The following is a 26767-nucleotide window of genomic DNA, read 5'->3' on the forward strand; positions in this document are numbered from 1 at the left end:
CTAGACATTTTCTTTCTCTGTAGTATTGAATAGGTTACCGTCCGGTTTAAATATTATCGATTATGTATGTTAAAAACAACCTGAGGATTGATTATAAAAAACATTTGACATGTTTCTACGAACATTACGGATACTTTCAGGACCGGAACGAGCCTGTGGTTTTCTGAACATAACGCGCAAACCAAATGGCGGTTTTTGGTTATAAAACTAATCTTTATCGAACAAAAATAACATTTATTGTGTAACTGGGAGTCTCGTGAGTGCAAACATCCGAAGATTATCAAAGGTAAGCGATTAATTTTATTGCTTTTCTGACTTTCGTGACCAAGCTAATTTGAGGCTAGCTGTTCTTACTGTTTTGTCTAGTGATTGATAAACTCACAAATGCTTGGATTGCTTTCGCTGTAAAGCATATTTAAAAACTCTGACACGATAGGTGGATTAACAACAAGCTAAGCTGTGTTTTGGTATATTTCACTTGTGATTTCATGATTATAAATATATATATATTWTTTTTTTAATTTGGCGCTCTGCAATTCAGCGGTTGTTTAGGAAAATGATCCCGCTAAAGGGATCCGTGCGGCAAGAAGTTAAACAGGTCAACATTCACAAGGACGCGGGGCCAGACGGATTACCAGGACATGTTCTCAGAGCATGCGCGGACCAACTGGCAAGTGTCTTCACTGACATTCTTAACCTCTCCCTGACCAAGTCTGTAATACCTACATGTTTTCAAGCAGACCACCACAGTCCCTGTGCCCAAGAAAGCGAAGTTAACCTGCCTAAATGACTACCGCCRCGTAGCACTCACGTTGGTAGCCATGAAGTGCTTTGAAAGGCTGGTCATGGCTCACATCAACACCATCATCCCGGAAATCCTAGACCCACTCCAATTTGCATACCGCCCCAACAGATCCACAGATGACGCAATCTCGATCGCACTCCACAATACACTTTGCCACCTGGACAAAAGGAACACCTATGTGAGAATGCTGTTCATTGACTACAGCTCAGGATTCAACACCATAGTGCCCTTCAAGCTCATCACCAAGCTAAGAACCCTGGGACTAAACACCTCCCTCTGCAACTGGATCCTGGATGGGCTGCACCCAGGTGGTAACGGTAGGCAACAACACATCTGCCACGCTGATCCTCAGGGGTGCGTGCTTAGTCCCCTCCTGTACTCCCTGTTCACCCACAAATGCATGGCCAAACACGACTCCAACACTGTCATTAAATTTGCTGATGAAACAACAGTGTTAGGCCTGATCACCAACAACAATGAGACAGCTTATAGGAAGGAGGTCAGAGACCTGGCAGTGTGGTGCCAGGACAACAACCTCTCCCTCAACATGATCAAGACTAAGGAGCTGATCGTGGACTACAGGAATAGGAGGGCCGAACAGTCCCCCATTAACGTCGACGGGGCTGTAGTGGAGCGGGTCGAGAGTTTCAAGTTCTTTTGTGTCCACATCACCAACAAACTATCATGGTCCAAACACACCAAGACAGTCGTGAAGAGGGCAAGACAACACTTTTTCCCACTCGGGGGACTGAAAACATTTGGCATGGGTCCCCAGATCCTCAAAAAGTTAAACAGCTGCACCATCGAGAGCATCCTGACCGGTTGCATCACTGCCTGGTATGGCAACTGCTCGGCATCTGACCGTGAGGTGATACAGAGGGTAGTGCGTACGGCCCAGTACATCACTGGGGCCAAACTTCCTGCCATTCAGGACCTCTATACTAGGCGGTGTCAGAGGAAGGCCCAAAAAATTGTCAAAGAATCCAGTTACACAAGTCATAGACTGTTTTCTCTAGTACCGCACGGCAAGCGGTACTGGAGTGCCAAGTTTAGGTTCCAAAAGACTCCTTAACAGCTTCTACACTCAAGCCATAAGACAGCTGAACAATTATTAATTTAACCCCCGCTTTGTTTTACACTGCTGCTACTCACTGTTTATTATCTATGCATACTGTAGTCACTTTATGTACAAATTACCTCGACTAACCTGTACCCTTGCACATTTACTCGGTACCGGTACCCCTGTATATAGCCTCGTTATTGTTATTTTATTGTGTTATTTTTTATTTGACTTTATACCTTAGTTTATTTAGAAAATATTTTCTTACCTCTATTTCTTGAACTGCGTTGTTGGTTTAAGGGCTTGTAAATAAGCATTTCACGGTTGTTGTATTCGGAAAATGTGACAAAAACTATTTGAGTTCATTTGAGTCCTCTTGCATTTTGGAACTTTGCAGCGCTATTAATCAAACAATCATGAAAAGGTAGGCTCTCTCTCCCTCAGTTATGCACATCAACAACAACATGATCAACAACTAATGCTAGCCATAGCAAAATGAGCTAGAATCTAACCAAGGAAGATAAAATAAACCCTATCAAATTTTTCCAGATAGTTGTAAAAAAATGAATTTAATCCATTTTAGAATAAGGTGTAAAGTATCACAAATTTGGTTCAGTCTGCTTTCCAACATACACTGGGAGACAAATTCACCTTTCAGCAGGACAATAACCAAAAACACAAGGCCAAATGTACACTAAAGTTGCTTACCAAGACGACATTGAATGTTCCTGAATGGCCAAGTTACAGTTTGACTTACAGTATCAGTCAAAAGTTTGGACACACCTACTCATTCAAGGGTTTTTCTTTATTTTTACTATTTTCTACATTGTAGAATAATAGTGAAGTCATCAAAACTATGAAATAACACATATGGAATCATATAATAACCAAAAAAGTGTTAAACAAATCAAAATATACTTTACATTTGAGATTCTTCAAAGTAGCCACCCTTTGCCTTGATGACAGCTTTGCACACTCTTGGCATTCTCTCAACCAGCTTCATGAGAAAGTCACCTGGAATGCATTTCAATTAACAGGTGTGCCTTGTTAAAAGTTAATTTGTGGAATTTCTTTCCTTCTCTGCGATTTAGACAATCAGTTGTGTTGTGAAAAGGTAGGGGTGGTATACAGAAGATAGCCCTATTTGGTAAAAGACCAAGTTCCTATTATCGGAAAGATATCTAAAATAGGCAAAGAAAAATGACAGTCCATCATTACTTTAAGACATGAAGGTCAGTCTTTAAGATGAAGGTCAGTCAATCCCAAAAAATGTCAAGAACTTTGAAAGTTTCTTCAAGTGCAGTCGCAAAAAACACCAAGAGCTATGATGAAACTGGCTCTCATGAGGACCACCACAGGAAAAGAAGACCCAGAGTTACCTCTGCTGCAGAGGATAAGTTCATTAGAGTTACCAGCCTCAGAAATTGCAGCCCACATAAATGCTTCACAGAGTTCAAGTAACAAACACATGTCTGTTCAGACAGACATGTGTTCATGTCAACTGTTCAGAGGAGACTGCGTGACTCAGGCCTTCATGATCGAACTGCTGCAAAGAAACCACTACTAAAGGACACCAATGAGAAAAAGAGACTTGCTTGGGCCAAGATACACAAGCAATGGACATTAGACCAGTGGAAATCTGTCCTTTGGTCTGATGAGTCCAAATTTGAGATTTTTGTGTCTTTGTGAGACGCAGAGTAGGTGAACGGATGATCTCCGCATGTGTGGCTCCCACCGTGAAGCATGGATTAGGAGGTGTGATGGTGTGGGGGTGCATTGCTGGTGATTTAAAGGCACACTAAACCAGCATGGTTACCACAGCATTCTGCAGCAATATGCCATCCCATCTGGTTTGCGCTTAGTGGGACTATCATTTGTTTTTCAACAGGACAATGACTCAACACACCTCCAGGCTGTGTAAGGGCTGTTTGACCAGGAAGGAGCGTGATGGAATGCTGCATCAGATGACCTGGCCGCCACAATCAAGACTTGAAAATGGCTGTCTAGCAATGACCAACAATCAACTTGACAGATCTTGAATAATTTTTTAAAGAATAATGTGCAAATATTGTGCAATCCAGGTGTGCAACGTTCTTAGAGACTTACCCCAAAAGACACAGCTGTAATCGCTGCCAATGCGTCTATAAAGTATTGACTCAGGGGTGTGAATAGTTATGTAAATTAGAAATGTCTATATTGAATTTTCAATACATTTGTAAACATTTCTAAAAACATGTTTTCACATTGTCATTATGGGGTATTGTATGTAGATGGGTGAGATTTTTATTTATTTAATCAATTTTGAATTCAGGCTGTAACACAACAAAATGTGAATGCTTTCTGAAGGCACTGTATCTTCTCAGCCACTTCTAATTGTCTCTGCAAGTCCATTGTTATTTCATCATCCTCTTGTTGAAATAAAGTGGGAATTGACAGAGGGGTACATTTTTGGGATTCACAAATTTGTCTGAATAGACTCATATTTAATTCACCAATATGACCGTAAATAAATGCTCCCATTGTCAAACCGATGTCTTACTGTCATTGCATTTCAGAATCGTTTTTACTCCTCCTTTCACAGGAGATTTCTGTCCCATTTCGAAGAAGCACTCAAGTGGCCTGTTTGTCATCTTAACATCTTCAGCAAAGTCTGAAACTTGAGACATGTCAAACTAAATACACTAGGTCTTTCAAATACATTGACTTAGTTTGACATTTCTCAGGTCGGATACTCTGCCAAAGTCTTTGACCCTTGAACAATTGGCTGGTCTATCACAGTTTATTTCCTCTCCTTCTGTAGTTTGTTTCCTCTGGGAGATATTGGAGATTTTAAGAGATGTGTTGCCTGGTGCTTTTACAAGGTTGTTGGCACTCCCACTGAAATTCTACCAGTCTGCATCCAGGATGCTAAGGTTACACTAAGTAGTAAGGCCTCCTGTGGGAGCCTGGCCTTCTTGGCATACCTCATAATACCACTGAGACTACAAATGGCAGCCAAATAAAAGCTGAGGGATTAACAATGCATAGTGTGCTTAAGGTGTTGCTTAGCATCTATTGCATGGGACTCAAAGCAGAGAAAGGTGATGTGGAGGGAGACTACCACTGTGGCTAAGCTAAATACACTTCACTGTATTGCTGCTACGTTTAGTCTCATTTTATGGTTACGGTTTATGCTAACAGGCTAGCGGAAGGGATGGCATGGCAGTTTCCATTAGCGCTCAGAGCAAGGCAGGGATAAAAAACACATTTCTTGCTCTCTATTTTCATAATTTGTTTTTGCCTTTTGTTGATTCAGCGTCCTAATCCAGCATGCAAGGGGAAGGCAGGTCCTGGGAGTTTCATTAGCGATGGGAGCCAGTGTTTGGGAACGCTAACAGGCGAGCAGGAATTAGATGCTAAGCCAGCGAGACCTTGGACCGCAGTGTGTGAAAACAGGGGGCTGATATGGATATAAAGCCTTGATCAATGCAAATATTTCTTCAAGACTTGAAGACTCCAAGTCCTCATGAATTTCTTAAAAGGTTTATTTGATACGATTCTGGGAAAGTATTCTCCCTTCATCCTTCCKGCCGCCCTCCTCTCCCTCTCAAAAACCCTGATACTATTCTTCTGGCCGTGAGACATATAATGACTTCCTGCTTCAAGGTGAAAGGATTAGAGTTCAGCCGAGGCTACAGTTTTCACAGAAGCATGAGGACTTTGAGAAGAAGCTGATTGAAGCATCCATTATTCAGAGATGCTTACCCCTTCCTTCCTGGTTTACTACACTGTTCATCAGCCACCCCCTTCAGGTGATTACTTCACAGATGCTCAGCTGTCATTTATAAATAGTGGAGAATGTACTGTATAAATAATGCATGGCACAACAAGAGGACATTTGTCTTGTTAGGCATGCATTATGGAGTAAGCAGAGATAAGAAGCTGTGCGCTATTTCGTTCCGCAGCTGTTGTTTGTGTTAGCACTTTATTTGACTCGGTGGGCTGCGCCACTGCTACGCTAACGTGCTGTACTAACCTGTACTACACCGGTGCTCCCCCACCATGCCTGCAGAGCAGACAGCTCAGGGGTGGCCCTCATCCTTTAACACACCGTGGCCTTGGGAAGAGACGGCTGTGGCCATCAGAGTCTCGGAAAAACACCACGCGATCAGGGACAGACATTTCTCATGCTGAATGAGTTGAGGAGTCTCTCTCTCGCTCTCTCTTTCTCCGAGTCTTCTCTCTAACACTGAGTGACGACAGGGATGCTAATAAACTGCTGAGAAGACGTACAGTACCCCATCAGATGAACCTGACTCTCTTTCATCTAAACAACAAGCCTTTCACCCCCCCCCCCACACTACACTACACTACATTGAGGAATGTGTATGGGCCATTCACTCACTCACTGCCTACTAGAGAGGGAGCAGAAAATAACACCAGTGTTAGCCTTGATAGAAATATGGCAAGCTTTATGGGCTATAAGATCTTCATTATATGATAGAACAGTTTAAGGGGAACACAATAGATCATTCACAGAGAGTGGGATTACATGTTATACAAGGTGTACGTATGTGCCCACCATTTTAAAAGCAGATACAGGGGTCCATTAAGGTTCACCATTTGGGAGAGATGGACCAGGGACAACACCAGTTCATACATGACACATCGTGTCCAGAGAGATTCATAAAATAAAATATCTGGCAATACAGAAATCACACTGGGACATTTGTTTCCCCAGGTCTGCAGAGAGACCCTGTAATAGGACATCTGGCCTTGTTGTGACTGCTGTCAATACTGACGCCAGCCACCTGTGGCCCTCGCTCCCACAAGCATTTCAACTAAATTTGTAGGCAGAAAGAGAGGACGATCCATCTTTGTGACAGATAGAAATTGTGAAAAATACCTGTCTCAGACAGGGAACATCCATGAGATGCTATAAGAGGCTGAATGCAGATGTCCAAAAACAGCTTTTTCAGGTTTTCCTCTGTACCAATGATAGATTCACTAATAGGGAGACATCACCTAAACGCGCAAATCCACTCCTACCACAAATATTGTATTGGACTGCTCAACATGTTTTTAAACTATCAGAATGTATATATAAAGTGTGATTTTAAAGGAGATACGCCTATTTTTCTCCCATGTTGTGGAAGCTTGGCGAATTACAACAGGCTATTTTAAAACAATTCTCCCCCTTCCCTCCCCTACCCCCTTTCTCAACAAGCCTAGAGTCACTCCCCCTTTGCATGGTCTCTCCCTTTCGTTCTAAAACGTGTGGATAGACATAGCTATTTAAGGCTATTTGTTTACATAGACATAGCTAGCCAGCCATTTCATACGGCTACAGCAACAGCAGCAGTCCACTAGCTAACCACTGGACACACAGAATGTTGGGTGATAAGGTGAAATATAACGTTAAACCATATCGCAACGTATGACGTTAAACCATATCGCAACAATTTGTCAATTGTTCTGTCGGTTCCCTTGCTAACGTTTGATAAAACACAGCTAGTTTGACATTATTGCAGCTGTAGCTAGTTGCAATAGTTTCAACCTGTAACGAGTGAGCTGAGAGTCGGGAAGCAAGTTCAGTGAATGAGGTTTTAATAAATAAAAGAAACAATGACCACGAAACACAAACAACGCACCGACATGAAAACAGAGCCAATAAAACCTGAGGAAAGAACCAAGCGGAGTGACAGATATAGGGAAGATAATCAAGGAGGTGATGGAGTCCAGGTGAGTCATGAGGCGCAGATGCACGAGACGATGGTGACAGGTGTGCGGGATATTTAGAAGCCTGATGACCTAAAGGCCGGAGAGGGAGTATACGTGACTCAACCTTGTCAAATTGTTTTGTAATAGCCAATGCATGTAAGAAAGTATCTCACATAGCAGGACATCTAACGTGATTCAATGTATGCGCAGGTTGTGTTGGACAATGTTGATGGCAGTCAGACTAGCAGGGCAAGAGGCAGGTGTAGAGGAAGAGCCATGGGCAGAGGATGGACAGGCAGAGGCAGGGGTAGAGGAAGAGCCATGGGCAGAGGATGGACAGGCAGAGGCAGGGGTAGAGGAAGAGCCATAGGCAGAGGATGGACAGGCAGAGGCAGGGGTAGAGGAAGAGCCATGGGCAGAGGATGGACAGGCAGATGCAGGGGTAGAGGAAGAGCCATGGGCAGAGGATGGACAGGCAGAGGAGGCTTTTTGATCTCCTCAGTGAAAGAATGGCTGACACACAGGTTTTGTATTATGTAAAAAAAAAATGCATATATATTTAACAAAAATATATATATTTTCTTGAATAATTAACGTATGAACATACTACATTCAATGGAAACATGATCTAGTTTGTTCAATTTGCACTAGAAATATGTTTTTGAATTGGCTTTGAATTAATCGTAAACCATGACCATACATGGTTTACGATACCTTTAGTGGAGTGTGGATAGAAATATCGCATTCAGCTTTACTGATAATATTCTACAGTGGGAAGAAAAAGTATGTGAACCCTTTAGAATCACCTGGATTTCTGCATAAACTGGTCATAAAAAAAATGCTGATCTTCATCCAAGTTGCCCCCTGCTATAGACCACCCTCTGCCCCCAGCTGTGCTCTGGACACCATATATGAACTGATTGCCCCCCATATATCTTCAGTGCTCATGTTGCTAGGTGACCTAAACTGGGACATGCTTAACACCCCAGCCATCCTACAATCTAAGCTTGATGCCCTCAATCTCACACAAATGATCAATGAACCTACCAGGTACCACCCCAAAGCCGTAAACACGGGCACCCTCATAGATATCATCCTAACCAACTTGCCCTCTAAATACACCTSTSCTGTTTTCAACCAAGATCTCAGCGATCACTGCCTCATTGCCTGCATCCGTAACGGGTCAGCGGTCAAACGACCTCCACTCATCACTGTCAAACGCTCCCTGAAACACTTCAGCGAGAAGGCCTTTCTAATCGACCTGGCCCGGGTATTCTGGAAATAAATTGACCTCATCCCGTCAGTAGAGGATGCCTGGTTATTTTTTTTAAATGCCTTCCTCACCATCTTAAATAAGCATGCCCCATTTAAGAAATTTTGAACCAGGAACAGATATAGCCCTGGGTTCTCTCCAGACCTGACTGCCCTTAACCAACACAAAAACATCCTGTGGCGTTCTGCATTAGCATCGAACAGCCCCCGTGATATGCAACTTTTCAGGAAAGTTAGAAACCAATATACACAGGCAGTTAGAAAAGCCAAGGCTAGCTTTTTCAAGCAGAAATTTGCTTCCTGCAACACAAACTCAAAAAAGTTCTGGGACACTGTAAAGTCCATGGAGAATAAGAGCACCTCCTCCCAGCTGCCCACTGCACTGAGGATAGGAAACTCTGTCAACACAGATAAATACACTATAATTGAGAATTTCAATAAGCATTTTTCTACGGCTGGCCATGCTTTCCACCTGGCTACCCCTACCCCGGTCAACAGCACTGCACCCCCCACAGCAACTCGCCCAAGCCTTCCCCATTTCTCCTTCTCCCAAATCCAGTCAGCTGATGTTCTGAAAGAGCTGCAAAATCTGGACCCTTACAAATCAGCCGGGCTAGACAATCTGGACCCTTTCTTTAGAAAATCATCTGCCGAAATTGTTGCAACCCCTATTACTAGCTTGTTCAACCTCTCTTTCGTGTCGTCTGAGATTCCCAAAGATTGGAAAGCAGCTGCGGTCATCCCCCTCTTCAAAGGGGAGGACACTCTTGACCCAAACTTCTACAGACCTATATCTATCCTACCCTGCCTTTCTAAGGTCTTCGAAAGCCAAGTCAACAAACAGATAACCGACCATTTCGAATCCCACCGCACCTTCTCCGCTATGCAATCTGGTTTCAGAACTGGTCATGGGTGCACCTAAGCCACGCTCAAGGTCCTAAACGATATCTTAACCTTCATCGATAAGAAACAATACTGTGCAGCCGTATTCATTGACCTGGCCAAGGCTTTCGACTCTGTCAATCACCACATCCTCATCGGCAGACTCGATAACCTTGGTTTCTCAAATGATTGCCTCGCCTGGTTCACCAACTACTTCTCTGATAGAGTTCAGTGTGTCAAATCGGAGGGCCTGTTGTCCGGGCCTCTGGCAGTCTCTATAGAGMTGCCACAGGGTTCAATTCTTGGGTCGACTCTCTTCTCTGTATACATTAATGATGTCGCTCTTGCTGCTGGTGAGTCTCTGATCCACCTCTACGCAGACGACACCATTCTGTATACTTCTGGACCAAAGCCCCATATACTACCCACCACTGCGACCTGTACGCTCTCGTTGGCTGGCCCTCGCTTCATACTCGTCGCCAAACCCACTGGCTCCAGGTCATCTACAAGACCCTGCTAGGTAAAGTCCCCCCTTATCTCAGCTCGCTGGTCACCATAGCAGCACRCACCTGTAGCACCCGCTCCAGCAGGTATATCTCTCTGGTCACCCCCAAAGCCAATTCCTCCTTTGGCCACCTCTCCTTCCAGTTCTCTGCTGCCAATGACTGGAACGAACTACAAAAATCTCCCTCACTAGCTTTAAGCACCAAATGTCAGAGCAGCTCACAGATTACTGCAACTGTACATAGCCCATCTATAGTTTAGCCCAAACAACTACRTCTCCCCTACTGTATTTATTTATTTATTTAGCTCCTTTGCACCCCATTATTTATATTTCTACTTCGCACATTCTTCCACTGCAAATCTACCATTCCAGTGTTTTACTTGCTATATTATATTTACTTCGCCACCATTACCTTTTTTTGCCTTTACCTCCATTAACTCACCTCATTTGCTCACATTGTATATGGACTTATTTTTCTACTGTATTATTGACTGTATGTTTGTTTTACTCCATGTGTAACTCTGTGTTGTTGTATATGTCGAACTGCTTTGCTTTATCTTGGCCAGGTCGCAATTGTAAATTAGAACTTGTTCTCAACTTGCCTACCTGGTTAAATAAAGGTGATTTAAATGTTTTTTTTAATTACATATTTAAAGTGGTAATCAGCAAGTCGTCCATGACCCCAGGATTCTTGTGTTGTTTATATATTCAATCTATGGTTGTGAAGGGGAGAGCGCAAAGATGCGAGAGAGAGCACTTGGGCATGAGAGGGAAAGGAAAGGGAAATGGGGATACCTAGCCAGTTGCACAACTGAATGCCTTCAACTGAAATGAGCGTGCATGACCGTGCGTGAGAGAGGTAGAATGTAAACTGTAGAGTAGTCAGCTGCTAGCTAGTTGTAGATAAACAGTTGTGGTAGCAGGGACAACATATTCAGAAATGTTCTACTGAACAAGTATCATCATCATTAGTATTGGATCTGCATCAACTCGACCCGAAAAGAGAAGTAAGAAAAAGAGGTAAGTGTTGGGTTTCGTTCAAAATGAAATAACAAAAGAAGAGGGGCGACCCAAGGGTCGCCGACGACTAGCTGATTCCAACTTTAAGGATTTAAGATGCAATGTGAACATGATCAAACACAAGTTAACCCTTAGGTTCCAAGAAAAATGGTKAACTGACAAATGGCTAAAACAGAAACTCKGAATTTAACCAGATCAAAAACACCTATGATCCAGAACCTTGTGTCACTTGTCACCTAACGAGAAATAAAAGATGTGTGTGTCAGCCCAGACATAATACACACCCCTAGAGGCAGGTAGAGCCCCATGAACACAGGGATGGGAGGATTAGAGGWGGGTAAAGATGCCAACAATATATTTTAATAGAGCTTTGGCTCACAGGTGGTCTGGGTAAGACGAAGCAGCATAGGTTTATCAATGGATCTAGCTGTGTAAAGACCTCTATAGATTTAATCTGAACTAACTGTTTAAAGGCCCACTGTCGTCACATCGTCATCCCAMTCAAATGACCTCACAATGTAAATAAAAATAGGGTTTAGGTGTGCAGCAAGGGGGTTTGGGGAGGGGGATGGTCTGCCCTGTGTGTTTCAATAGGCTAGAATCACATTGTCACTCTTATTTTGTCTTCTAAACCAAWGATTAGTTTGCAAGTTGGGACGTGTGGTCACTTTTTGTGAAGTYCCATTTAGGAGGAGCTGCTTGGCAAATTGAATGGGGTGATCATGTGATCATGTGATGACGGTGGGCCTTTAATAAAGTAATGTAGTCTCCAAAGTAAGTCCGTGTTTACAGAGCAAAGTAAACCTAAGAAAATGGTCTGGCACTGTAGGCCCTCTGCACAGCATAAGGATATTTAGATCAATGCACATTTCATCCCATTCCTTCACTACATGTATGCCAGCCAGCCATAGAGCTTAAGCTATCCATGTGTATGTTCTGTGCTTCTACATTAGCAGTGCTTGCTGTTTGGGGTTTTAGGCTGGTTTTAGGCTATAGCACTTTGTGACATCTGCTGATATAAAAAGGGCTTTATAAATACATTTGATTGATTGAWTCCTGTCATCAGTCTGTGTGTGTAGCCTGGTACAGTACATGGAGAAAATGCTGTATCAGTTTTGGGGTTGGGACCGGGAGGCAGGCAGGGAGGTCTCRTAGTTGCTTGAAAGTGGAGGCTTCAGAGGTGTCTTAAGAGAGGCCCCTCAGCAGGGATCTTTAGAGATGCTCATATTCATCAGGCTAAATAGAAGTGATAGAACATAACAAAAAAAGTAAATTTACTGAATACGATCTGTACAATACTGGCAATACACATATAGGGTGATAATGTCTCCAGAAATGTCGCCTGTTTTCGCCTTCTGTTGCCTCAATAGTGCTCTTATCTAGCTCAACCACTCCAGGCTCCTCCAGAAACTCATCCCTCCTTCAGAGAAAGACAGTCAGTTATACTCCAAGCATATAGTGCTGAATATTAGAGAGAGAGACATGACAGTACCATAAATACACCGCCAAATAGGCTACTCAAAGAAGGCAAGTACAAAGAGAGGGACACAAAAACACAGAAACCAACCATAAATTATGCACACACAGGAAGGTTCACGCTACCCAATAGCCATCATTGAATGGAACAGGAAAAAGGTATTTAGCTATTCTCATGTTGAAATTAAGCATGTGTTGTCACCTATCTGACAGCGTGGTGCTGGATGCCACTCCAATGCTTGATATAGCAGGCAGAGGTAACACTTTCCTTGGAGTGGATTGTGGTGGGGCCATTATTATATCACGCATGTCACATTATATCTAGCTAGCTAGATTGCTAATGTATGTCACAAAACCTAGCTAGTGCGCTTCCTTGTCATGTCTCTACCAAGCTACATAATGTTAGCTAGCTAGCTAACATTGTTTCAGTAATAATAACTCGGAAGTCTCAAAAAGGCGAGGCAACCATACTGCCGAGCACCATTACAGCTGATAGTGTTACAGCCGTGCCATGACAGTTCTATCACTCTCAAACAGAGAAATGTACATGAAACATCAGCTAGCCGCCAATGCGAAATGTAAGTAGGTTCAAAATGATCATGACTCTCAAAAACACACATGCTGATGTCAATATCCTGACTGGTTTTAGATCGCAAATACCATGTACACCTGAGTTATTTATCAAGACAGCCAGATAATTTAGATAGCATAAAGCTAACCCAGATTAACCATTCCCAAACATCACAGCTAACGTAAACTCACCCCATTCCGTACAAATGTGTGCAACTGCAACATTCAAACGAGGCTACAAAGAAAACTAATGGGACTGTAGCGACTGTGTTGACTTCAAAATCGGGGGTGTGAACTAGGTTTCTATTCAAGCGTTGATCGACATGGTAATGGCTCTATAGTATTGGAGAAAAGTTGAAAAAACGGACCCTCCGTTACATCGCTGCGTGTCATGTCGTAATGTACAGCACGCATAAAGCAACTATTTCTGTCTTACAATCTCTCTCCACCAGGTGTAGCACTTCTCTCATCCTTTAAAAACAAGAAATGGACAGTGACGGGGGTAAGGGGGGATACCTAGTAATTTTTTGCGTCATCATTGCATGCGATCATCATTCTCAAAGCCGCTGTTTACTTCTAAGATCACTTTAGCACCGCCCTAAAAACCRGATTCAAATTCGACACAAACCTTCAAATAGGTATGTGARGACACATTATATAAACTCTTTATAGTGTTTTATTTACATTTTAGAGGTGATAAGTTGGACAGATCGAGTGAAAAAAAGCAATTTTCCCACACGACATCTCTCCTTCTCACTATAACGCATTAGTTTCGCTTCCCCACCCGCTATTTTTAAAAAGACCCGACGGGGCTCATTGCCTGCTTGAATTATGCAGAAACGGGCAGTGTTTAGGTCATGTAATTGATTCTGTTGGAAAGGGGAGAAATTGTGCTTTACAATGGTATTMACATTATAGTTGATCTGGAAGTATTACGTTTTTGGGGCACTAAAATAAGGGCAATTGTACGGACCAAGGCGATGTACGAGTTTACGTGAGTTTACATTAGCTAGCTGGCGCCAACTCTTGGTAACGTTACCTGCCAAGCAGAAAACAGGCCATCTCTGCATCAGACTTCAGCCATTTTAGGGCCATAACTTCTGTCCAGCGATTCAAATTGTTACCTATATGTACTCTGATTTTCCCCCCGAGCCTTATCATTTAGTTGCTTGGCTAAACACATTTTTTGGCACCTGTATCCGCAACCGGAGGGGTTGGACGCTTGCCTAAGACATCCGCCATTGTTGATTGTGCTCGGAAGAGGAGGACCACGCCTTCCGAGTGACGATGCTCAGAGAGATGGTACAAACCCTCCAATTCGAAAACAAGAGCCGTACCAACTTTTGTTAACCAATCGGAAAACTGAAAATCATAATGCAATTTTGTAAGGGCCCAAAGAATTTAATATAATTCCACTATTACTGCAGTTGTATTATAGGCAGTTTATGACATTATAATGCAACGACAATTCTACATAATGCTCCTTTAATGTACTATAATGTTATGCTAGGAATAGGTTGGTCATAATATGTTCAGACTGTACATACAGGTAACTGCCAAAATAAATAAACTGTTGAGTAAATTAGGGATACAAAGTATATTAAAAGCAGGTGCTTCCACACAGGTGTGGTTCCTGAGTTAATTAAGCAATTAACATCCCATCATGCTTAGGGTCATGTATATAAATTTCCCAGTGCCCATTTTTGGGGCTACCATGGCTAGAAGAAGAGATCTCGTGGACTTTGAAACAGGGGTCTAAAAGGAGAATATGGGGTTTAAAGTGTGTGTGTGTGTGTGTGTGTGTGTGTGTGTTGTGTGTGTGTGTGTGTTGTGTGTGTGTGTGGGTGTGTGTGTGTGGTGTTGTGTGTGTGGTGTGTGTGTTGTGTGTGTGTGTGTGTGTGTGTGTGGTGTGTGTGTGTGTGGTGTGTGTGTGTGGTGTGTGTGTGTGTGTGTGTGCGCGTTTGTTTGTGTGTGTTGTGTGTGTGTGTGTGTCTCAGTGTCTCAGTCACCAGATCTCAACCCAATTGAACACTTTATCTCAACCCAATTGAATACTTTTTGGCAGTTACCTGTATATATACATAATGAAAGGAGGGCGGGGGTAAACAGACAGGGGTACGGTGAATCTCACCTGTTTTACCAGTGTTCTTCATTGAGGTCTTGTTGGAGGACTCTGCCTCAAATCCATCCAGAGTGAGCTCCTGATACTCCATGGACACCTTTGTGTCCTGGTCTACGATGTTGATTGGTGACTGGTTCCTCTGTCTGCATTCTGGGTAGGCTGATGACCAGCCCTCCTCTGGCCCGTACGTACCTAGACCAGAAGAAAGAAACAAAACAATATATATACTATATATACAAAAGTATGTGGACACCCCTTCAAATTAGTGGATTTCAGCAACACCAGTTGCTGACAGGTGTATAAAATCGAGCACACAGCCATGCAATCTCAATAGACAAACATTGGCAGTAGAATGGCCTTACTGAAGAGCTCAGTGACTTTAAACGTGGCACCGTCATAGGATGCCTTTCCAACAAGTCAGTTCGTCAAATTTCTGCCCTGCTACAGCTGCCCCGGTCAACTGTAAGTGCTGTTATTTTGAAGTGGAAACGTCTAGGAGCAACAATTGCTCAGCCACGAAGTGGTAGGCCACACATGCTCACAGAATGGGACCGCCGAGTGCTCAAGTGCGTAGCACTTAAAAAGCATCTGTCCTCGGTTGCAACACACTACCGAGTTCCAAACTGCCTCTGGAAGAAACGTCAGCACAAGAACTGTTCATGAAATGGGTTTCCATGCCCGAGAAGTCGCACAGAAGCCTAAGATCACCATGCGCAATGCCAAGGGTCGGCTGGAGTGGTGTAAAGCTCGCCGCCATTGGATTCTGGAGCAGTGGAAACGCGTTCCTTGCAGTGATGAATCACGCTTCACCATCTGGTAGTCCGACGGATGAATCTGGGTTTGGTGGATGCCAGGAAAACGCTACCTGCCCCATTGCATAGTGCCAACTGTAAAGTTTGGTGGAGGAGGAATAATGGTCTTGGACTGTTTTCATGGATTGGGCTAGGCCCCTTAGTTCCAGTGAAGGGAAATCTTAACGCTACAGCATACAATGATGTTCTAGACAATTCTGTGCTTCCAACTTTGTGATAACAGTTTGGGGAAGACCCTCTCCTGTTTCAGCATGACAATGCCCCCGTGCACAAAGCGAGGTCCATAAAGAAATGGTTTGTCGAGATCAGTGTGGAAGAACTTGACTGGCCTATACAGAGCCCTATCCTCAACCACATCGAACATCTTTGGGATGAATTGGAACGCCAACTGCGAGCCAGGCCGAGTTGCACCCCCCCACCCTCACCCCCCTTTTTGCCCTCAGAACAACCTCAATTCGTCGGGGCATGGACTACAAGGTATCGAAAGCGTTCCACAGGGATGCTGGCCCATGTTGACTCCAATGCTTCCCACAGTCAAGTTGGCTGGATGTCCTTTGGGTGGTGGACCCTTCTTGATACACAGGGGAAACTGTTGAGCGTGAAAAACCCAGCAGCGTTGCAGTTCTTGACACACTCAAACGTGTGCCTGTGGTAGTTATCATAAAGTAAACAAAGCTACACTTCCTAACAAATGGAGAGGTGAAGGCAGTGTGCTCAGAGATGAAACCCCAAACTCTTAGCTGAGTGGCAAGTCCCAAGGCGAGACCAGACACCTCCATATAGAACAGAGTCAAGAGAGGGAGAGGAGCAGGCCGGATGTCATCATTCTGCTGCCACCCCCCTCAGATAAAACAAACAGAGAGAAGGACAGAAAGTGAGGGAGGGAAAGAGGGAGAGGACAGGGCCAATGCCATGGAAACAGTGGAGGATGGATAATATAGATAGTCCCTCTCCTCTACCCACAGCAGGCATGGTCTCCTCAGTGTGGGGTCACAGTAAGTTTTCCATAGCCATCCAACCATAAAACACCAGTCCAGCCAAGTGAAATCAAGTGATTCTTTAGTATCCAGTGAAGGGGAATTAATTTGGTTGTGGATAACACACTATAAAACACATTCAACAAAGGCATACATATCCCAAAAACATATCAATATACTGTACAATATCTTTCAACTGATTCAGTTTATACAGCAGCACCCTGGCCCATACCCATAAACATTAAACTTCATTGCCTTTAAATTCAGAACAACTTTAGATATTAGTAACTACATAATATTAGTGTACATAATAATTAGAAGCATGAGCAAAATATCAGCGTCATCACGATGAGAAACAACATCTCTCTCTGTTCCTATCTCTAAACACAAACTCAGATTGCATGGGATGTCTAGTTTCATTTATTATACAAGGAACTTAGAAATCAATCATTTAACCTTATACAATGATTACAACTGCACAACACACTGTATGTAGCATTTGATTTAAAACGGGCATACAGTATCTTATCATACTCTTATCTCCAATATCTATAATTCATTGTGTCCTAACCTTGAGTTCTATTGACTTTCCCCTGCGGTATGTCCTCCTGTCCTCTCTCTACAGCAGTGGTAGGCAACTAGATTTAGGCGTGGGCGGATTTTTGTCAGAGTGGATGGTCGGGGGCCGGAACATTTCCACTGCAAAATGACCACAACTAAGCCCAAAAAGAGATTGTATTTGAAAATAACAATCATGTCATACCTTGAGACACGATCACGTCTTTTTATTTTATTTGTGGGAATACTTAGGAACAGATTTCCTAAATTAAACTAATTTTAGCAAAATTCTTGGTGATTTTACAGTCTTTTTTTTACCCCCCCAAAATGTTTAAAAAGTAAACATGAAAAAAAATGGTGGGCCCCAAAAAATCACTTGCTGACCCCTGCTCTACAATGAAGGCCTTGGCTGCCCTCTGTCCTAAGGATGGTAGAAAGGAAGAGGCAGGGCCCACTCCCTCTCACTCTGCCCACTCCTACTACCCCCTATATCCGCATCATAAACACTCGGGCTAAAGTGCACCCCTAATTGAAAGCATCATCTGGGCTACCGGGGTTCTAAAATGAATTTGTCTATGATTACCCATGCCCTGCGCGCGTCCGGAGCGTTTGGTAATGTCTATTTCATTGAATTAGGAAGCATCCTCTTCTCTTGCCCCCTATCCTAGCCTTGGGGTGTATTGATTTGAGAGGTCTGGGTTTCATATAGGAGAGCGCAGGGTATGGATCCAGGCAGCCGCGGCCTGGTAATGAATGCAGTGGAGAGCTGGTATGAAGCCATTAGTCATTGCTTTAATGCGGCTAGGAACTAAAACCATCAGCATGCCATCAGGTGTCACATCAACATTGCGTTACCCTCTGACCTCCGCCTCCCAGAGATGAATCGCGTACAATGTCCCTCTTTTCACTTAAAGCTGCAATATGTCACTTTTTGGGCTACCTGACCAAATTCACATAGAAATGAGAGTCATAGATCTGTCATTCTCCTTGAAAGCAAGTCTAAGAAGTGGTCGATCTGTTCTATGTGTATTATTTCTATGCTTCCTGTTCTTAAGTTTTGGCTTCAAACAGCTGAAAATACAATCTTTTTGGTTTTGGAAAATATAATTCAGAGGTTTAGATAGTACAATGATTCTCTAAACTATACTTGCTTGTTTTGTCACAAACTGAAATTAGGCAAACTATTAGAATGTTAGCAAACAGGAAATGGATGAGCGATTTCTGCATAGTGCACCTTAAAATGTTCTCCAGCTGGACTTCAACGGGGTTTGTACTCTACTTATATCTCTCTGGGGACAGTTAAGCCTTGTAGTTTATGTTATAGACAAAGGAATGGATTGAGAATCACAGAAAAAAAAAGTGTAGGCTTGTGAGAGATAGGAGGCCAATATATCTGCCGAACTATAGTCACCATAAGAGAGAGAGGATGGAGGGATGAAGGAAAAAACAGAGAAGGCCACCTGAATGAGAAGAGGGCCATATTGGCACTAGAAGAGTGAATCTCCCTGTTTCCTATAAATATGAACACTGTATATCACACTCACAGAGTGGAGGGGTAATACATACYGATCTCCCTGACAACCAGGCACAAGGCAGAAACATAATCAGAAAAAAAATGGCTTGCGACATGCATAATCATATATTCAGGTCAACAGGGAGAGGGTTTTAGATTTCTAATGTTTCATTCATTTTTCATGGCCATTTGTCTGTGATTCTCTGGAGAGCATGCACATTTTATTTCAGCGAATTATGAATACCATAAATACACCTTTATGGTGCTTTCACCCTCCAGGGACTTGAGGCTTTTCAGTCAATTAAGAGCGATTTCTTCAACAGCCTCAGCGCTCGCGACCTTGCTCATTTCATATTGAAAAACTGCCATATTCCAATTGTCTGCATAAACAAAACCATAATTGTGTGAGGCTGCTTAAAGAGCACAATTATGAAACGTTTGCCCAAAGACAGCATTGTTACACAAAAGCAAACACACCTTAGGGGGAATTTGCCTTTGGAAAAAATATGCCATTCTCCAAGGAACAGAACAAAGCACAAAAGAATGTTATGCAGAAAAAGCATTTTGTAGAAATAACATTGGAGCACAAGGCGCCACACTTCAAACTCACACCAGTTTTCCCAGGACCTATTTCAGGAAGCTCTATGGTTCTCTCTTAGAGCCGTGATTTCATCAAGATTAGTGGGYAATGGCAGAAATCAATGCTATGAGAAGTCTGCTGGTATTTTAGTGATCTCTGCCTTGCCAGGAAAGGCCCAATTGAGTCAGTCAAGGTATTATATGTAATCTCCCAGTGCAGCCAGCACGAGAGAAGCCCCTCTCAAATCCTCTACACCTGGAGGACAGAGGAAAATACACAGCCTACTGCACAACACCTATTACAATGGCTACCACTGTAACCAATTACAAAAGGTAAATTTGAACTGGGATGGGGATGTGGCAGAGATATTTATGAGAGAGAGAGAGAGCAAGAGAGAGAGAGAAAATACAGTGGGAAGAAAAAGTATGTGAACCCTTTAGAATTACCTGGATTTCTGCATAAATTGGTCATAAAATTTGATCTGATCTTCATCTAAGTCACAACAATAGACAAACACAGTCTGCTTAAACTAATAACACACAAGCAATTATAATGTTCTTGTCTTTATTGAACACACAGTGTAAACATTCACAGTGCAGGTTGGGAAAAGTATGTGAACCCTTGGATTTAATAACTGGTTGACTCTACTTTGGCAGCAATAACCTCAACCAAATGTTTTCTGTAGTTGCAGATCAAACCGGAGGAATTTTGGACCATTCCTCTTTTCAAAACTMTTTCAGTTCCACAATATTCTTGGGATGTCTGGTGTGAACTGCTCTCTTGAGGTCATGTCACAGCATCTCAGTCGGGTTGAGGTCATGACTCTGACTGGGCCACTCCAGAAGGCGTATTTTCTTCTGTTGAAGCCATTCTGTTGTTGATTTACTTCTGCCTTTTGGGTTGATGTCCTGTTGCATCACCTAACTTTTGTTGAGCTTCAGTTGGCGGACAGATAGACTTACATTCTCCTGCAAAATGTCTTGATAAACTTGGGAATTCATTTTTCCATCGATGATAGCAAGCTGTCCAGGCCCGAGGCAGCAAAGCAGCCCCAAACCATSATGCTCCCTCCACCATAGTTTACAGTTGGGATGAGGTTTTGATGTAGGTGTGCTGTGTCTTTTTTTCTCCACACATAGTGTTGTGTGTTCCTTCCAAACAACTCAACTTTAGTTTCATCTGTCCACAGAATATTTTGCCAGTAGCGCTGTGGAATATCCAGGTGCTCTTTTGTGAACTTCAGACGTGCAGCAATGTTTTTTTTTTGGACAGCAGTGGCTTCTTCCATGGTGTCCRCKCATGAACACCATTCTTGTTTAGTGTTTTAAGTATCGTAGACTCGTCAACAGAGATGTTAGTATCTTCCAGAGATTTATGTAAGTCTTTAACTGACACTCTAGGATTCATCTTAATCTCATTGAGCATTCTGCACTGTGGTCTTGCAGTCATCTTTGCAGGACGGCCACTCCTAGGGAGAGTAGCAACAGTGCTGAAATTTCTCCATTTATAGACAATTTGTCTTACCAATGACTGACTTTTAGAGATACTTTTGTAWCCCTTTCCAGCTTTATGCAAGGCAACAATTCTTAATCTTAGGTCTTCTGAGATCTCTTTTGTTCGAGGCATGGTTCACATCAGGCAATGCTTCTTGTGAATAGCAAACTCAAATTTTGAGTGTTTTTTATAGGACAGGGCAGCTCTAACCAAAATCTCCAATCTCGTCTCATTGATTCGACTCCAGGTTAGTTGACTCCTGACTCCAATTAGCTTTTGGAGAAGTCATTAGCCTAGGGGTTCACATACTTTTTCCAACCTACACTGTGAATGTTTAAATGATGTATTCAATATAGACAAATACAAATAAAAWAAWAAWAAWAAWATATAGACAAATACAATAATTTGTGTGTTATTAGTTTAAGCACACTGTGTTTGTCTATTGTTGTGACTTTTGTTGCCCAATTCTTCTTGTTCCCAAGCACTAAGGATCTCAGTGACGTACTGTAATGTAGATATAAGGTACACTGTGACCCCAAAGAGCCACTGCTGCCCCAATGAAGGAGAGGTGGAGAATGTTGTTGTCAGTGGTGGCATTAGAGGCTGTTGTTGTTATTGGATTGGGTTAATCTAGTTCGTAAAACATGCCTTGTGGCCATAAAATGCACTATCAGATAGGTGTCAAGAAGACCTGACATTTCCCAGCTTTCTGGAATGAGGCTTTAATAAGCTAGTGAAGGGAATTACAGCAGCAGACAATGATTAGGTGATGACAATGAAAGAAAACAGGACTGTGTATAAGTGAGTCAACTGGGAAATTAACAACACAATGTTGACATCCCCTAAAAACATGCTCTGGAATTTCTAAATCATTCTATTAATGCAGTGCCGGTGAAATACTTATAACGTCAACAGATGATGTGCAGGCGGCTGCATACCCCTTTCTCACCACCATGCCTCTCAACCTCCATTACACATCTCAGAGCAAACTATCATTATCATTGACGGATGTCCTTGGGTTATTAAATTCACATTATGCGTTTACAATGGGAGTCATATATTGAGGAATAAAACGTAGCCGAATCGGCTTAAGCTATTTCCCTAGACGGCCTAAACAGCCCTCATACATCCCTCTAGCTGCTCACACACCGACTCCTCTCACCTTGGGTACAGGGACTATTCCCAGACAGTGGGATGTGTTAGTCAGACCCGTGGACATATGGGGGGAAAACGGGATGTCTGCTGGGCTGTCCCGCCACTCAGCCTTAATTAGAGATGTCGTGTGTGTGTGCGCGCGTATGTGCGTGTGTGCGTGTGTGCGTGTGGAGAGCGGCGCAGCATCCACAGTGCTAGCGGATCCCTGACAGGCCCCTTAAGCATGTGAGGATGCTGTCACAGTCTATTCCACAGCTGTCCCCTGCTCTGCTTCGCATCAAACATCCTTATGGCCCCAATACACACACTATAACGTACGGTACACATCCTCACACATACCCAAACACAAAACCCAATACACCGTATACCCCAGAATACAGCCACACATGAATAAACACAGACTTATAGAGTGTACACACATGTGCAGAGAGACAATACAAACTGATTTCACACTTCCCCCACTCATTCTCACTACTCCATCAATGCACGCGTTAATCCTATCTGACCATTCAACTGAGCATGAACCAATTTCAAAAACAGTCACACAGAAAGATACTCCCACAAAAAATGGACTAAAATAAACACGCATACACCGATTCCATAGGAGAATATCACACTTCCCTCACACAATGCTATTTTCGTACTCCCTGACGAAGGCCATGCAGCCGAAACGCGTCGGTTTAAAAAAAACTTTGTTTTTATTGAACATGCCATACTAATAAAGGCATTTTAATTAATTATATGAAGAGTGCCTTGGTCCTCCTTTCTTTTTGATGACCTATTTTCACCCCATCCAGCCSAACCAATAATGTCATTTGGGAGTGGATATACTGTATGTCTCTCTGGGAAAAACAGAGTAACACACACTGAGGCCAAATTAAGGAAAGGAAACACAGAACTAGTTTCACTCATCTCCACTACACCACTGTCTACTAAACCCTTATCAGCACAGCATGAATAATGATATCACTTCATATAATATATATATGACCAGGCAATCTAAGACAATTGTGCTGTGTAAACAGGAATATAGGCCACTAAATGTGCTATTCCAAACAATTCTGAATCGAACCCCTAGAATATCCTCTTTCTCTCTAGCTCAGCAGTGGGCACAATAGTCAGTGAATGTGAGCCGAATGAGAGCAGTTAGTGACGTTATGCTTGTGTTTCTGTGCTCCTTTCTTCAGTGGCTAGAGTCATTAAGTTGATGTAACATATTCTCCTCCCCGGTAGACTTTGTGCTTTGACTGAGACGAAAGATGCCATTTATCTTCTTAAGCTTCCTGTCATTGCGTTCGAAGCTGCGCTTGTTTCACCATCTCCATATTCCTTCACTTAGAACAACCAGAGATGAATGCAGCCAAATCAGGCTTGCAAATGAATACATCATTTATTCACAAACCGCTAGGTTCATTTGGTATTTTCTTAGCTACAATCATGGGCAGTGACGAGTGCCAAGCAAATCACTGTGATAGTGGTGCTAGCGGTTGGCGAAAACAGCAGTAGTGTTGCTGTAGATGTAGACGATGATGATTATGATGATGATGATGATGACAACAGTAATGACAATTATGCTGATGACGATGACAGTGAAGGTCACTGTTCGCCTGCCTGGTCTGGCTGATAGAGGACTAACGTGGATTTGTTTTGGGGTTGCTTTTCATAAGCTAATTCATTGCTTTTAATTAGGCATGCTCTCAATGACTGACAATCCAGGCTTTTGAGTTTTAATTTGTGTGTTGCGATTCTGTTGTTTATTTATGTTCGTCCATTTCAAGCTGTTCCATGGCATGCATTTATTAACTATATATCAAGCTAAAACAAAGTGTGATAACAGGCACAGATTATTTTGGTTTGATTTTACTTGTTACTTTGAAAAATGCATTATTGGTCTTGATTTTTTTATTATTTTGGCGAACCAGCTTTTGCCCCAGTAATGTCTGTAAGTTCTTTAGGTCCAGGTCTGATTTAAAGTCCACTGCTTGGCATGGAGGGTCCATGTCTCTTATACGAGGGTCCATGTCTCTCTCCAGAGCTCCTGCCTGAGAGGGATGATGGGATAAAGGTCAAAGAGCACAAGGGCACGTTCCTGACATCACCCAGCCAGCAGACAGTTACTGTAGGCCAGCACTCTGGGTACCTGTGATCTGTATTGACCTAGCCCAGCAGTATCTGTTGACCTTCCTGCCTGTCTGACAACACCTGCTCCCAATATATGAGCTCTCTCTCTCTCTCTCTGTGTGTGTGTGTGTGTGTGTGTGTGTGTTGTGTGTGTGTTGTGTGTTGTGTGTGTGTGTGTGTGGGTGATGTGTGTGGGTGTGTGTGTGTGTGTGTGTGTGTGTGTGTGTGTGTGTGGTGTGTGCGTGTGTGTGCGTTTGAGAGACTGCAGCACATGTGTGCATGAAACAGTAGTGATGGCATACGTTGTCAAAGAAAAACGGCAAGATTTGCAATTTCCATGGCAACAGATCATAATCATTTGACCTTGCCAGTGGTTGCATTTGTTTGCTTTTGTGTTATTATTTCTGAATTGTTCCATTGTCCCATCCTTTTCTTTTCTTGTGATAAATATAATATAATGAAAGACCCTTGAGCGAAGAAGGAAACATCTAATTCTAGCAATACTTCAAAGAGATTTAACCAAGTAAGAGGAGGAGGGAGAAGCAGGAAGAATCAGATTTGGAGGAGGGACATAAAGATATCCAGCAATAGAGTGCCTGTGGCAAGATCTCATCTTCTGCAACAACAGAAAAAAGGGACAGTTTCCAAGTTCAAAGTTATTTCCTCACTGCCACCACAATACCAGAGGATAAGAACATCAAATCACAATTGTGGCTACTAAAATATACTGTAAAGACCTCAAATGAAGATACTGGTTAAACAATTGGTTGTTCTTTGTTGTCATACAGAGTACTAATGCTTTTCTGGTGTGAGTGGACATTGACAGAGAGTGGCTGGGTTGTGGAACTCATTTATTGGCTTAATTGGCATCTATTCATTAGCCCTATAGCCCCTCTTCCTCTCCTTCTTGCCTTTAACAAGTTAGGCGTTCGCCATGGCAACCACAAATCTCCTGACAACCAGACTCCGCTGTTCTGTAATCCCTGCAACGTGACACTGTGCAATGTGTTACTTTCAGAAGGCTCTCTAAACTCCACACATTCTGTGTGCCTCCATATCCCGGAGAGATGGGGATGACAAAAGGCCCCTTCCCCAGTGCAGGGATAAAAGGATACAGGCATTAGATGTAATGGCTCATCTATTATGAAATGACACTCACACCTCTCTATCTCACCTGCTTTCCTCTCAGCCTTCATTCTGAGAAGGTCCTCCTAAGCCTCCTCCACACACTGCAACACCCACCCATCCACACACACACACAGACCCATTTTCAACCACTGTGGATATCAGTTTTTAATTTGCCTCGTCTCTTCAGATCCCTGTATCTGTTGTCGGTTGGAAGGGAGAGGGGGAGGGAGAGGGAGAAGGGGAGTTTAGAGGAGAGAGGTAAGGGTAGTGCAGCAGTCGTGGCTGATTGGCTCCCCTCTGCCTCTTTTATTGGGACTGTTCAAGTTCCCTCCCAGGGGAGCGCTGCTGGCCCTCTCCTAAAGCTGCAGCCCAAAATTACAGCAGACCTTACGGCCTCCACTCTAGACAGACACCCAGACAGACAGACAGTAATACGGGGGATGGTCCCAACTCAGATCCCCATTGATTGAGTGATTTTAATTAAAAGATACAAGCTGCTTTAGATTCCAGAGTCATTCCGTTTAGTCCAGCCTCCCTCCACCTCTGTCTGTATTGCTTTATATTCTGAGGTGGCCGGCAGTGTTTTTCTGACAGACATGGTGAAAGCAGCCTGTTGTTTTTCTCTCCCCCACTACGCTGTGTTCTGTATTGATGGCACAAATAATACATTCAAGGGCATCGCCTGCCTTCCATCTGCCTGCTAAGGCAGGGGATGAGCACGTTAAGCCACAGTTTCTATTACTGCTGTTGTTCTTCGCTCGACGCCATGAAAGTTTTGCGGTTCTGAAAGTCGATCGTCCTCTCCTTTACTAACTGTGACCTCTGCTTGTATGGCACGCTGTGGATGGGTATGTGTGACGGTCTTGTCCCACATACCTTGGCAGGGCAGGTGGGTTATGAGTCACTGTGTTAATTATAGGAACGGGACAGTTCATTAACCACAGCATGATTTCCATATCACAAAGGGCTGAGGTCATTATGATATGGCTGACCTGATCTACTCCTGACTCCTATAGG

At 43.1% G+C, this 26767-nt stretch overlaps 1 protein-coding gene across 1 annotated transcript in view; it reads right to left on the reverse strand.

The window, feature by feature from the left end:
• Positions 1–26767, reverse strand: part of ptprga (protein tyrosine phosphatase receptor type Ga) — a 324968-nt gene that overhangs the window by 123752 nt on the left and 174449 nt on the right. Inside the window, exon 3 of the mRNA XM_070445823.1 lies at positions 15422–15604. Within this exon, the coding sequence (XP_070301924.1) occupies positions 15422–15604 (183 nt within the window). The remainder of the gene's footprint in view (positions 1–15421; positions 15605–26767) is intronic.

This window comes from Salvelinus sp. IW2-2015, linkage group LG11, assembly GCF_002910315.2.
Source record: "Salvelinus sp. IW2-2015 linkage group LG11, ASM291031v2, whole genome shotgun sequence".
NCBI classification, from domain to species: domain Eukaryota; kingdom Metazoa; phylum Chordata; class Actinopteri; order Salmoniformes; family Salmonidae; genus Salvelinus; species Salvelinus sp. IW2-2015.